Source organism: Chrysochloris asiatica, unplaced genomic scaffold, assembly GCF_000296735.1.
Source record: "Chrysochloris asiatica unplaced genomic scaffold, ChrAsi1.0 scaffold00053, whole genome shotgun sequence".
NCBI classification, from domain to species: domain Eukaryota; kingdom Metazoa; phylum Chordata; class Mammalia; order Afrosoricida; family Chrysochloridae; genus Chrysochloris; species Chrysochloris asiatica.
The window spans coordinates 10,116,932-10,132,363 of NW_006408571.1; the positions used below are offsets into that span (position 1 = coordinate 10,116,932).

The 15,432-nt window shown below is 43.0% G+C and overlaps 1 protein-coding gene across 1 annotated transcript; it reads right to left on the reverse strand.

Moving 5' to 3' along the window:
• Positions 1-1,689: 1,689 nt before the first annotated feature.
• On the reverse strand, positions 1,690-15,396 carry BAG1 (BCL2-associated athanogene). Its single transcript, XM_006863156.1, has 8 exons — positions 15,299-15,396; positions 14,640-15,103; positions 10,650-10,778; positions 8,322-8,404; positions 6,751-6,864; positions 3,858-3,965; positions 2,484-2,546; positions 1,690-1,779 (listed from the first exon to the last, which is right to left on the reverse strand). Exons 1-8 carry the CDS (start codon positions 15,394-15,396, stop codon positions 1,690-1,692), a joined length of 1,149 nt encoding a protein of 382 aa, XP_006863218.1.
• Positions 15,397-15,432: the final 36 nt, after the last annotated feature.

Below are 15,432 nucleotides of genomic sequence, written 5' to 3' on the forward strand. Positions count from 1 at the left end.
CTGTTGACAGGCAGAGATCTCCTGAGATTAACAGTTCTGTATGGTGGGCTCTGTGTGCCAGGCCCCAGTCACCACCTGGCACATCTATCTGCCCAGCAGGTCATGCCTTAGACCTCTTCTTCCAACCCTTGGATAATGGTCACTGATGCTATAAATGCTAGCACTGACTAGGTGCATATATGGTTATATCACTATTCATTTTCCAGCTATTTATTTATTGAGTACCTACTCTACCAATCTGTCAACCTCCTAGATTGTATGCAGATTTAAGGGGTGATACATATCAAGAACTTAGAACCATGTCCCACTAAACAATCAGTATGAAAAACCTAGAAAAGCTGGAACGTGTGTAAGGTGGAAACCCAACAGAGAAGGAAAACTCAAATATTTTCCATTAAAATGAGTGACATGAAAATGTTAAGGCTGCACCCTGTCAAAGGCGGAAAACTTGGGAGACCTGGAAAAACAAGGCAGACCCGCTGAGTTTCTGTGTCCACAAATTTCACTGCATATAAGAACAGATAAGTATCGAACCACCAATTAAAGCTCAGCCACTAGTCCATCCCTTCTACAATCATGTCTTAGGTCCCACCCATCCAGTCTTAAATTCCTGGGGCTTCCGAGAATACCACTCTGCCAAATGAGGTCTGCCTCAGTGGTCCATCAGGAGCCTGTGTCCTGGGCACCATGCTAAGGGAGGGGATGATGGCAGCGGATCAGAGTTCCAGTCCCCAAGAACACTTAGGACTTTATTAAACATAATTTCCAACTAGTACCAGAGAAAACTTTCCTAACACCTCATCAAATGGAAACAAGGAAAGTTTAAACACTCTTCTCCTGGTTGATTGTTTCTGTTTTTGTTTTTTTTTTAATAACGGGGAAAGGTCACAAAATGGGCAGGAACAGTCTTGAAAGAAATACAGATCCCAGGACACAGAAGTTAACAGAAATGTCTCGGAAGGAAGTTCATGTCATTCCTGAGTTTATGGTTAGTTTTACCATGTGCCTGTTTTACCTACTCTTGCTCCCTTCTCTGACCTTCCTCTGCCATGGTTCTGATCTGGCTTCAAGTAGAGACTAAATCAACACCTAGTTCTAATCTTCTGGAGATTTGCTAGGGGACAAAGGAAGTCCATGCACCAACCACAGGCCTCACCCAGGGCCACTGGGGAGTGAGGACAGGGTTTGTGAACCTATAACCCAGACAGTTGTTTGGGAATTAGTCATAATGAAGGATATTTGGACTACATGTGTGCCAGACAGCTGTTCTGGGCCATTCCCAACACTCCTGACCAGAAGCAATCTCTTGGTGATTTGGGTTGTACATCTATGGGATTAGAGAATCACATGCACCAAAAAAGCCCTAATCTATGTGAAAACCAGGGGCCCTGAAAATGTGAATTATCCCAGGACAAATGAGAACTCCCTTAGCCCAAAGAAAGCACCCAACGGTCAAAAGAGCTGGGAAAACACTGACAGAAAAGGTAGACTCTTAGACAGCAAAGCCCAAAGAAGCAGAATGGGAAGAGACAGGGGCTCTACTTAAGTTTGCAAAGACAATACTTTTTCATTAAAAACAGGTCCAGGAGTAGGAAAACTGGCAGTTGGCCGGTTGTCCCCACCAGGCTGGGAGAAATCAAGTAATTTCGTCAGGAGACGGCAGAGCAGTTGGTACCCCTCTGCCTCACCTCAGTCTGCCAGGGCCAAGTTTGTGGACTGTAGCCGTTCTGTCTCCTGGCAAATGTTCTGCTCCACTGTGTCACACTCAGCTAGGAACGCCTAGAAAAACAAATATGGGGCAGTGAGGGCCCATCAGGGCTAGCCCACACAAAGTTCTCTGTGCAGCCATTTTGGAGAACCCAGGTGTGACTGATTCAAAACAAGCAGTGTAGGGAGGGAGACAGGTGCCTAGGATTCAAGGGAAGGAGAGGGAGCTGGAGGGGAACTTAGGACCAGAGCTCTGATAATGCTCAAGGCTGACCGATCCCAAAAATGTGATGACAGGAAGCCCTGCCTCAGGGTCACTGCTGTTGTGTGTTGTTGAGCTGGTTTCTACTCATGGTAACCCTATATAGGGTTTCCACAAGTGTCTGGTGGGTTTGAACTACCAACCTTGTGGTTACTAGTCCAGTGCTTATCCTACAGCGCCACACCAGAGCTCTACAGGCCACTACAACTGCCCAACTTCTGAGGACACATTGTATTCTACAGGAACATTAACTCTTAAAACTGTAACGTGTCAGTCCTACCTCGTCACTAGTAATCTTCCTCCCTAAATAGTTTAAATTCAAATATAATTAGAGACACATGGAAGAAACTCTTCTCTGATGTTTTGGGTTCATGCTGAGAAATAAACCACAATCAATAAAAATGTCCACACTACACACTCCACTTTTACATTACCCCTAACTTGAACAAATAAATACACTCACACAGACACACCCCAACACATCACACTTTGTAATATTCTGTCCACAACTCACCTGAACCTTTGTCACCAAGCCCTTCCTTTTCAGTCTACTGTCTTTGAAATTTTCTGGCAGAATCTATGAAGGAATAACAACACATAAACAATCCTCAGTGAACATGAAATGACAAAATGCTAGAAACACCCACAGTGCACTACACAGGTCAGCCATGTGAATGAGATATGCAGATTTTCAGAAGCAGTGCCTGGGTCTGTATCCTACAATAGCTCTTCCCATGGCTCTATCCCCTATACATGCTTCCCTTAGTTCTCAGCACCGGGGCCATAGAAACTGACCTGCAACACAAACTGTCGTGTTTTCTATGTATGGATAGGATGCTCTGGCCAGACTAGGAGCTCACTGCAGCTTTACTCCTCACAAAATCCCAAGAACAGAGTTTACCCTCAACAATAAGGCCTCAGGCTAGAGGTTTCATTGTTATCATCTATGAAGTAGTACATGGTGCCAGTAATACTCAACAGACTCACAGGATCAGGTCTGACTGAATTCTGTGCAGGGGTAGTTTAGTAAAGTACCAGCACACGAATATCAGGAGACAGGAAACCCTGTATTTCTTTGACCCTAAGAAAGTGTGGACAACATGGGCCCCAGCTTCATGAGGATTCCAGATACTATTGTTGTTGTTGTTAAGTGCTGTCGAATTAGTTCCTACCCATAGTGACCCTGTATGGGCTTTCTGAGGAGTGACAGGTGAGCTTAAACCGCTGACTTTGTGGTTCAAACTGACTCTGCAGTCCAGTGCATTAACCCACAGCGCCACATCAGGATTCCACAGATACTATGAACAGACATAAATATAAATGGGGAAAGCCCTATGTTGGTAGGGATATGAGTGTCTAGAAATCAGGGGCTGTCTAATATTTTCTGTGTATTCACCCAGGAGCTAGTACAATGTCTAGCACATAAGAGGTGCTTAGTTGTTGTTAACAAGTGCCACTGAGTCAGTTCCAACTCATAGTGACCCTGTATGAGGTTCCTGAGGTGTGGCTGGTGGGTTTGAATCCTATGAAGAAATTACACATTACTACAAGGGTTCCTTGAGGCTAATGGAAAACCCCGAAGCCGTGAAACTGATGAAGCTGCCACATGCCAAGTTCACCAGCCCCGACTGTGCCACACCTCAGTAACCAGAACTTGATCTCCTGGAAAAAACAAGAGATCAGCTGGCTTGAGCTAGCCCAAGCACTGTGCTAACCTGCAGCCACTCTATGTGGTTTGCAATCCAGTGCCATAGCAGGACTCCGGATGTTCCGTAGTCTCAGGTTAATGACTTCTCTCAGGGCCACAGAAGTGTATTACTGAGATAGAGAGACTGCCTGAAATTCAGGCATAGAAAATTAGATTCTGCTCCACTGAGTATTCACTTACCAGAGTGTCGATCTCCTCCAAGATCTTCATAAACTGCTCTATTGTTGCTTTTACTCTCTTATCAAGTTTGCAGAGAGCTTCAGCTTGCAAATCCTTGGCCAGAAAACCCTATGGAGAAATAATGCATTACTACAAGGGTTCCTTGAGGCTAATGGAAAACCCCAAGCTATGGAACTGAAGAAGTTGCCACATCCCAAGTTCACTATTCCCTTGACTATGCCAGACTTCAGTACCCAGTACTTGATCTCTTGAAAACAACAGATCAACTGGCTTGGGCGTACAGCTCCTCTGAGGCCTGTGGCCCACTGAGGATGTAAAGGCCTTCCAAGACCTGACTCCAGCGAAGTCCTGAGTCATGAGTGATTATTCACACAAAAGAGGTAGTTGTAGAGCACAGGCATTACAAGTCTGAGAGGTCTGTGTGTGCATCCTGACTGCCATTCACTGGCTTGCAATCTTGAACAAGTTACTTAACCTAGTTGCACCTTAGTGTCCTCATTTGTAAAATGGAGATTATGACATCCATACCTCTGTGGGCTTACTGTGAGAATAAGGAGAATATATGCAAACATAATTCTTAACATAATAGTTGTTAAGTGCCGTTGAGTTGGTTCCAACTCATATGACCCTATATAGGATTACCAAGGAGCGGCTGGTGAGTTTAAACTGCTACCTTGTATTTCAAATAGATCTTGAAGACAAATGCTTCATCCCAGTACCACACCAGGATTCCAATATAATTAATACATAATTAATAGGCTTAATACTAAAAAATGGCAGTACCTAAACCTCTGGAACTATTGCCCTGAGACAATCTTTTAGTCTTAAACCAAAAATATTCCCTGGGGTGTTCTTAAAACCAAACCATAGTTTAGCTTAATAAAAAATGTCTGCCTTGAGCATTATGCTCTATCAAAAATTATCCATATGGCATCAAACTGACAACAGCAGCTCAAAAGGTAAGACTTAGAGATTCGTGAGTCAATGTTAATGGAGAAGGGACAACTCATAAATGAGGGAGAGAATGGTGGTACACTTTTAAGAATATAATCAATGTCACTGAATTAAACTGCTGAACAGGTGTATGTTTTGTTGTGTACATTCTCAACAGTAACAAAAGAAATATAACTGGTGAGAAGAGGTGGACAGTAGGGATATCTTGGGATATTTATCAAAGTTTGAATGCAGATTGGCTAACATGTAGCAAAAACTTTAAATATTATCCAGTAATTCAAACTCAAATCATTTATTTTACAAAAAGAATCAGAAACAGTCAAAACCAGATTTATGTTCAAGGATATTCAAAGAAGCATTAAGCATAACGACAAAATATCACTGTTATTTCTGATTTATAGTAACCCTGAGTAGGACTTCCAAGAAGTGGCTGGTGGGTTTGAACCACCAATCTCATAATTAGTACTCCAATGCTTATCCAACAGCCCCACACCAGGACTCCCTAAAGTAACATTTATTGTTGTGATGTGCTGTGGAGTCGGTTCCGACTCATAGCAACCCTGTACAGGGTTTCCTAGGCTGTAAATCTTTCCAGGAGCAGAACGCCTCATCTTTATCCCGCAGAACAGCTGGTAGTTTCGAACTGCTGACCCTGAGATTAGCAGCCCAATTCGTAACATTTGTTGTTGTTGTTAAGTGCCGTCGAGTCGGTTCCGACCCATAGCGACCCTGTACAGGGTTTCCGAGGGTGTAAATCCTTACGGGAGTAGAAAGCCTCATCTTTCTCCCGCGGAGCGGCTGGTATTTGTAACATTAGATGATGACTAATAAGCAATTGGTTAGGTAAACCACGATGCATTCATATATTATGACATATTATGTAAGCTTTAAAAAATTACCATCATTTTTAATGACAGAACAATGCTAAATTTGTATCCAATGAAAAGAATAATTTATAATGTATAAATTTTTGTTGTTTTTCTTAAGTGCTGTCAAGTTGGTTTCCGAGGAGCAGTTGGTGAGATTACATAACTTTTATTTTTTAAGATGGAAAAAAAAAATCTGCTCTAGGCTTTAATTATGACTATTGCTGAGTTGGGGTTTTACAAGTAATATTTACTTTCCATATAAGTGCCTGGAGTCCTGCTGTGGCACTGGAGGATAAGCACTGGACCTAAAGGTCAGTTTGAACCATCAGGTCAGTGGTTCAAACCCACCAGTTTCTCCTCAGATACCCTATCCAGGGTGGCTATGAGTCAGAACTGACTCAATGCTACTTAACGAAAACAACAATATAAACGCCTACCTATGTGAAGCTTTTGTATAATCAACATGTATCACTTTTGTAATTAAAACACATACATACCCATTAGTATTGTAAAACGAGGGTGAAAAAAATATACACGGTCTCAAGCTGTTCCTTATCTTCACTGGGCTTCTGGACTCATCTCTAATACAAGAGACTGAAAAGGTGAACCATACCCAACCCCCTCACTAAGATCATGCTCAGCTTGGACCTTCTCGCAATCTACAGAATATACTACACCTTGTTAGACTCACTGATCTAGACTGGACTGAGAGAAGCGACTTGTATTTCAGACAATACATGACCCCAGCACAGCAGGTGCTCTCCCATGAGCACGAGTGAATACTGGCTGGAGTTTGATAATGATAGTTAACACCCATAAAGCACTTAGATTGTAGCAGGCTCACACGACATCGTTCAATACTCACAACAGCCTTATAAAGGTACCACCATTATTTCTATTACAAAAGAGGAACATGGCCACAGTTAATAGTTTGAAAGCATAAAACCAGGCTCTGAGCCCAGGGAGTCTCACCAGATAGCCTGTCTTTGTATACACATTATAGTGCCCAGCTATAGAGTTCCAAATGTTCCCATAGAAAGTAGAAAATCAAAGTCCACGAGGAGAGTTACCTGCTGGATTCCAGCAAAATCTTTACTCAACTTTCCCAGTTGGTCAGCTATCTTCTCTACAGCTTTCTCCAAATCTTTCAACTTCTTTAATTCAACCTCTTCCTCCGGATTGTTCTAAAATGTTTAAGCATAGAATGAAGTCAGTAATCACCAAGAACAGTAGCTGCTACTGGGGAAAAAAACGTGATCACAATTGGGCTAAACTACTCTCCAAGAAAGAATAGTTTCAATTTTGCTGTTTTTTGGAAAAAGCAAACTTGGAAGTTATATACCTTATGGTTTTCTATTTAGAAAGACTCCAGACTAGAGAGGAGTGTCAGGTAAACATGCTGCTGAAGGCCCTGATAGCTTGGGTTCAAATAATTAAGTCAGTCCAAGTACCACATTTAGCCTCAGCCTAAGGCTGATCACCAACAGCCAGAGTGAAGCTTAGAAGGTGAACAAGTTACAGTAAACACCTGAGAGATGTTCAGAACAGCAAGATGGGTAGAATTCTACTACTCCTTTCAATGGAGTTCTGAAATGTCACCCTTCAACCCAGCAGTACCATTTAATACAATGATGAATGCTCACATTAAGACTCCTTATATGCCAGGCACTATTCTAAACACTTTACCAGTATTTTTTTAATCCTTACCATACCTTATAAGGCAGGAGTTGTTCAATGGATAATGAAAATAAGGTTTAATGTAGTAAAGTAATGTAAGATCACAAAGTCCCAAAGAGATGGAGTTCATTCTTGAATTCAGACTTGCCTCCACATTTCAAAGAGAGATTCAACTGGGGGACTTACAGCTTCTTCAAACTCAACCCTTGGGTTCTGCCCATTGTCCATCACCATTCTATGACCAACACTTTCTCTTCTCTCACACAGATAAATGGTAGCCAGGGCCAGCAGCTTCCTGCTTTACTATACTATCGCAAATTGTTCACTTCAAATCCTGAGTCCCAGTCCCCTGGTGGTTCCAAGCCTGGACTAGATTTTCTTTGCTCCCACTTTGCTAATCTCTGTCCTCTCTCCACTCAGAACCATCCAGCTCAATCAAAATCCAGGGACTTCATATGACCAACAATTCTACATGTTACAATGTAGTATTTGCCATCCCCCTCTTGCATCACCTCAGGAGCGACTGCCTCCAGCTGTCATCAAACGACCTCATTCAAGGCTGACTCTTTTTCTCCTTTAGTTCTTTAGTCTGAAAGTCCTTCTAGCCAAGGGTTTTCTTGTAAAAGATCAATAAGAAGGGTGGGTAAAGGTCGGAAGGCTCCTGAAACTTGCACAGGGCGCTTATTTTCAAACTCTATATGTTTCTTTTAACATAATGCTTTTTCAAATACTGCTCCAGGTGAGTAAGCCCTATCTCAGGCACCATTCTTTAACCACACCAAGACAAATGTTATTTTATAGTCAGCACCACAGAGGGAGGGCCTTAAAAAACGAAACAGGTAACCCCATCGAACAAACGTTTTACTAGCACAACACAGACCCTTAATTTGGCCTATTAAATAAAAATATATGTAAAAGACCTCAGCCATTTGATTCTAAGGAATTCAGGTAGATGGCAATTTACCTTTTTCCCAATTAACATGACCCGGCATCCACTTTGTATTCCTAGTGATGATAATGGCTGCTCCATTTCCTTCAGAGATTTTCCTGAAAGGAAGAAAGGTGTGCTGAGCTGTAACAACTGAACAATAAACATTTGATTTCAGTAAGAATACAGCAAACAGACAAAAGATGTACCATAGAATCTGCCCTGACCAATAAAAAAGGCCCGGATATTACAGCATGTAGTCCAACCTTATTCATAATAATGAGAAATCATAAATAAGTCAAATATTCAGGAACGGGGACTAGCTGGCACTATTATACATGTTGCTGTTAAGTGCTGTTGAATTGGTTCTGACTCACAGTGACCCTGTATAGGGTTTCCGAGTTGCAGCTGGTGAGCTTGAACAGCCAACCTTATGGTTCAAAATGACTTTGCATTCCAGTGCATTAACCCGCAACACTACATCAGGACTCCACTATTATGCATACACACATTAAAACATTTGTAGTCATTAAAGCTCTTTTTCAGGCAACTTCAATGAGGTAGTTAATGTTGATGATTCAGTTCTATAAGAAAAAAACGTTCTAAAAACTCTATAATCCGGTGCTTGCTTCCGTAGCACACGTACTGAAAACTGGAACAATAGATTAGCCCGGCCCCAGGGATGACATGCAAATTTGCTAATGAAGCACTCCACAGTTTCTTGATGCAATTGGTGCCACTGAATTGCACACATGGCAAATGTTGTGTTATCTATATTTTACAATGATAAAAATAAATGAAATAAAGTTGTCCCCCCAAACGGTAAATATCTATTAATGAAGGAAATCAACTTTGCAGAGCTCAACAATGCACAGTGCAGTGGAGAAATATGTTGAAACTTGCAAAACTCAATTTTATCAGAAGGATGCAGATAAAAAGCAAAATTGCTAAGAAGAAGCCACTGTGGAAAAGGTATTGCTTCCTAACACTATAATAAATATTTTAGCCAATAAAGGTAAATTATTAATACAAAAAAATAGGTGAAGGACAACATTTACATGATAAAAAGAGAATATCTGATACATTAAGACATCAAAGGATATGGCATTACAAAGCAAAAGCAACAACAAAAATCTTTATAATCTATATGATTTCAATTTTATGAAGAAAAGAGAAATAAAAAATACAACTAGACAGAAATGTACTATAATGACTTTATTTTAGGGAAACATTTTTTCCTTTGTGCTTCTGTTTTGAAACAAAGCCAATTTTATTGCCTTTATAATTTGAAAAAAAAAAAAATAATGTTTTAAAAAAGGGAAAGAATTGCATTACAAAGTCTAAAAATGAGTCCCCAATACTAAACTTTTCATGATTGGCAGCCAAATAGGATGAATCTGTCCGCATCAGATACTAGAATAAGAGGCTTCCATGGGAGTAGAAAGCAGACAGGAATAGGGATAGGTCCTGGCAGAAATATGCATCATCTAATGGGCTTGCCACATTCAGGCCTCTGGTAAATTCTTCACTCAACATCTTCTCTGTTTTAGCACAGCACTGGGCTACTAACCACAAGGTCAGCAGTTCAAACCCACCAGTTGCTCCTCGGGAGAAAGATGAGGCTGTCTTTAAAGAAAAAAAAATTCTCTAAGGCTTTACAGATTTAAAGCTGTGGAAACCCTACACAGGATGGATGAGTCAGAATCAACCTGATGGCAGTGGACTTTTTTTTTTTTTGGTTTTAGGCACTGGAAAAAATACACACACAGTACCTCTGCCCGCTGGAGTCAGTTATTCTAGTAGAGAAAGCAGATGTTAAACAATTAAGAAAACAATGATTTAATCACAACTTTAACATGTTATACAGAAGTGGTGGTGGTTGTTGTTGTGAAGTGCCATTGAGTCAATTCCGACCCATAGCGACCCTGTTGAGGGCTTCCGAGGAACAGCTAGTGTGCTTGAACCGCCAACCTTGCAGTTCAAATGGCTTTGCAGTCAGGCACATTAACCTACAGCACCACACCAAGTAGAAGGTGCCAAACAATAGGGTTTCCAAGGCTGTAAAACTTTACGGGAGCAGAAAGCTTTATCTTTCTAATGCAAAACCACCGGTAGATTTGAACTACTAAACTTGAGGTAAGCAGCCTAATTTGTAATCCACTATGCTACCAGAGCTCCTTACAAGAGAAATTTGTTGTTGTTAAATGCCAGCGAGTTGGTTCTGACTCATAGCAACCCTGTATAAGGTTTCTGAGGGGTGGCTGGTGAGCTTAAAACGCCAACCTTGCAGTTCAAACTAACTTTGCGGTCCAGGGTATTAGCCCATAGTGCCATACCAGGACTCCAAATATGAGAAATACCTACCCTTAAATATGAGTTTCTGAAAAGGCAGCAGAACCCCTGTGGCTTCTTCAACAAGCTGGGCCAGGTCTTGGACAACTGGTTCACCAGTGCCCTGCTGTGGGGTAACATGAAGGTCATACTTCTCATTACCTCGGGAGAAAGAAAAGCATTCAGTGAAGACAACTTCTCCATGTGATCAATATAAACTGATGCTTGATTACACTCATTTACCCAGTCTTAATGGAAAAGCTTCATATCATCAATGAAAACAAGGCCAGGGGCAGACTGTGGAACAGACTATCAATTACTCATATGCAAATTCAAACTGAAGCTGAAGAAAATGAAAACAAGTCCACGAGAGCCAAAATATTATCTTGAATACATCCCACCTTAATTTAGAGATCATCTGAAGAACAGATTAGATATATTAAACACCAAAGACTGAAGACCAGAAGAGTTGTGGGATGACATCAACAACATCATACATAAAGAAAGCAAAAAGTCATTGAGAAGACAAGGAAAAGGTCCAAATGGATGCCAAAAGAGACACTGAAACTTGCTCTCCAGCATAGAGATGCTAAAGCAAATGGAAGAACTGAGGAGGTCCAAGAGCTGAACAGAAAATTTCAAAGATCAGCACAAGAAGATAAAGCCAAATACTACAACAAAATGTACAAAGATCTGGAATCAAAAAACCAAAAGGGAAGAACACGCTCAGCATTTTTCAAGATGGCATAACTAAAGAAAAAAGTCAAGCCTCGACTTTCGTTATTGAAAGATTCTCTGGGTAAATTATTGAATGATGCAGAAAGCATCAAGAGAAGATGGAAGGAATACAGAGTCACTGTACCAAAAGGAAATGGTTAATGTTCAACCACTTCAAGAGGTAGAATATGATCAAGAGCCAATGACACTGAAGGAGAAAGTCCAAGGTACATTGAAGGAATTGGCAAAGAACAAGGCACCAGTAATTGATGGAATCAAAATTGAAATCTTTCAAGAAAGTGAGGTGGCACAGGAGGTACTCACTCACTCATCTCTGCCAAGAAATTTGGAGGACAACTATATGGCTGACTGATTGGAAGAGATCCGTATTTGTGTCCATTCCAAAGAGAGGTGACCCAACGTGATGCGGAAATCATCGGACAATGTCTTTGATACCTCATGCAAGTAAAGTTTTTCTAAAGGTAATACAGAAATGGCTACAATCATACATTGACAGAGAACTTCCAGAGGTTCAAGCCAGATTCAGAAGAGACCGCAGAACAAGGGATATCCTTGCTGATGTCCAATGGATCTTGGCTGAAAGCAAAGAATATCAGAAAGATGTTTACCTGTGCTATATTGACTACACGAAGGCTTTCAATTGTGTGGATAATGACAAGCACAATGGACAACATTGTGAAGTATGAATATTCTGGAACACTTAATTGTGCTTATGAGGAATCTGTACCTGGACCAAGAGGCAGTTCCCATGAACAGAACATGGGAACACTGAATGGTTTAAAATTAAAAAAGGTGTGTGGCAAGGTTGTTATTCTTTCACCATACTTATTCAACCTGTATGCTGAGCAAATAACATGAGAAGCTGGGTTCTATGAAGAAAAACGTGGCATCAGGATTGGAGGAAGACTCATTAACAAACTGCGACATGCAGGTGATACAACTTTGCTTGCTGAAAGTGAAGAGGTCTTAAAACATTTACTGATGAAGATCAAACAGCACAGCGTTCGGTATGGATTACATTTCAATGTCAAGAAAACAAAATTTCTCACCACTGGACCAATAAACAGCATTCTTATCAACGGAGAAAAGATTGAAGTTATCAAGGACTTCATTCTTCTCGGATCAACTATCAATACTCACGGAAGCAGCAGTCAAGAAATCAAATGACATATTGCATTAGGCAAATCTGCTGCACAAGACCTTTTGAAAATGTTGAAGAACAAAGATGTCAGCTTGAAGACTATGGTACACCTGAACCAAGCCATGATATTTTCAATAACCTCATATGCATGCAAAGGCTGGACAGTGAATAAGGAAAACCGTAGAAGAATTGATGCTTTGGAGTTATGGTGTTGGAGGAGAATATTGAAAGTGCCATGGACTGCCAAAAGAACCAATAGATCTGTTTTGGAAGACGTGCAGCCAGAGTGCTCCTTGGAGATCAAGATGTCCAAACTTCGTCTCTCATACTTTGGACATATTGTCAGGAGGGACCAGTCACTAGAGAAGGATATCATGTTTGGTAAGATGGAGGGTCTGAGATAAAGAGGAAGACCCCCAACGAGATGGACTGGCCAAGTGGCAGCATTGATGGGCTTAAACGTGGCAACAGTAGTGAAGTTGGCCCAGGATCGGGCAGTGTTTCGTTCTGCTGTGCATAAAGTCGCTACGGGACGGTACTGACGGCACCTAATAACAACAACCCAGTCTTAACTCATATACCACCTACAATGAAGGGCCTGTTTCTATCTACCCAGTTTTCTTTTGATGACCTGCTCAAGGATTTTTGTTTCCTTTATAATCATTTTACCAGTTAAACTCATGGTAACCCCATGTGTATTAGAGTAGAACTGTACTCCAAAAGGTTTTCAATGGTTGACTTTTCAGTATTCGCCAAGTCTTTTTTCTTGAGGTGTCTCTTGATGGACTCAAACCTCCAAACTTTTGGGTAGCAGCTGAGCACATGAACAATCTGTACCACTCAGGAGTTTACTATTACTACTATAACTAACAGAACTGACTCATAGGATTTCCAAGGCTGCAATCTTCATAAAAACAGACTGCCGTATCTTTCTCCCATGGAGCAGCTAGTGGGTTCAAACTGCCAACCTTCCAGTTAGTAGTCCAGCACTTAATTACTGGGCCACCAGGGTTCCTTATCAAATGCATATGGGGCTATAATAGTTATTACATGATTTAACCAGAACAACTCCATGAAGTAGGTACTATTATTACCCATTTCACAAATAAGCAGTGTTTTAATCCAGTTAAGGACCTGTCTATGGAGACTCAACCAACCACGACTGGTGAAGTCAGACCTTGACTCCAAGTCTACTTAATACCAAAGGCCATGCTTGTCATCACAAGTCATTCTGCCTCACTGTCCTGTACCCAATAACTCCCCTCCCAATAATGGACAAGGGACTGCTATTCCTCCACGTCTCCCCCACTGCACACACCTACCACATGTTGTTGTGTGCCATCGAGTCGATTTCGATTCATAGCTACCCTGTGTAGGGTTACTGAGTAGCGGCTGATGAGTTTGAACCACAGACCTTGCAGTTGAAATGGACCTCGAATGCTTATCCTATGGACTAATAAATGAATGAATAACTGCAAATGAACTTTGAAGTGTCAGTGATTTTCTGGGTCTGTGGGCAGGAAGGAAGTAGCCTGTATCCAGTGCATTACACCAAGCCTTGAGCCCAGGGAGGTGGAGGGGATGGCAAAGGTTACCAACCCTACTTTACAGAGGAGGAATTCCAAGGTTACTCAAAACTGCAGGACTCTAGATTCTGAGGCGTGGGGTTTCCCCTCCCTGGTTGTGAGGGAACGTCAGGAATTCAGTTCAAAGTTAGGTTTAACTGACTGTTTACTTGTCAGCCCAAACAGTAGGCAGAGCTACTTGAGGGTGCCCAGAGAGTACGTATGCTAATAAGCACCAGCCGGCCATGGCGTCCAGATTCATCACACAGGTGTCCAAACACGGCAATCGTATTCAATACTGCCAAATAAAGGTTTGAAACAGACCCACATGGCTGTGCGGGTACACACCAACACACATAAGACCCACTAGAACACACCAGATCAGACATGTGGCCAGAGACAGAATACATACACCGGCCACAAGGAAAGGAGTGCAGACTCAAGATGTGGACCAGCCAAGAACCCACACTTCCGGAAGCCAGGAAAAACACATGTACACATGCTTCCGGAAGACATAAGGCCAACCCACAAGCTGGACCAGCTCCTTAAAATGGGGCCCGGCGCCCACCCGGCGCTCACTGTGGGTGACAGTCACATCGAGCCCGGTCGCCGCCATTTCGTCACTTTCGGTCACTGTTTCCTCGCTCGGGGTCGTCTCCACGTTCTTGGTTGTCTCCTCGTTCCAGGCCGTCTCCTCACTCTGGGTCATCTCCTCACCCCGGGCCATCTCGCTCCCGGCCATCTCCTTGTTCTTGGCCATCTCGTCGCTCCTGGCTGTGAGGACTTGTACTTTCTTCTTCACCCGCGGCCTGCGGGCGCCGGTGGCGGTGGCGGAGCCCCTGGTGGATCGGTCATGTCCGCTGGCCTTGCTCCGTACGGACCTACGCTGAGACCCGGGTGGCTTGCAGTCGGCCGGGGGTTCAGCCTGGCGCGACTCCCGGCCTGGCCGAAGGGCGCGCCGCCGGAGACCCGGCCGCTCCCCGTGGCCTCGCGGTCTTCGCCCGCCGCCGCGTTCCGCCAGGCCGGCGCTTCTCGACCGCTCGCTGGCGGGAGCTGATTGCCGTGACTCTCAATCCCGCACAGTGGCTCCCCGGCCCCGCCCCGTTCTGATGGGCCCACCCCTAGGTCAGGCCCCGCCCTATCCGCCTCCAGGCCCCACCCATTCAAATAGAGGCCCTCTCTCCTCCCCCTTGCTCTTCTGAAGCCTCGCCCCACCCACGTCCCATGGCCCCGCCCACCACTGTCTCCCTCCTCCTTCTTTCCTTCTCCGGAAGGCTGAACTGAAAACCCGGAAAAAAGATCGGGAAACTCCAAAGGGCATATTGCGCTTGCGCATGGCGGGGGGGCCGGAAGTCAGGGTGGAGGGAAGGGC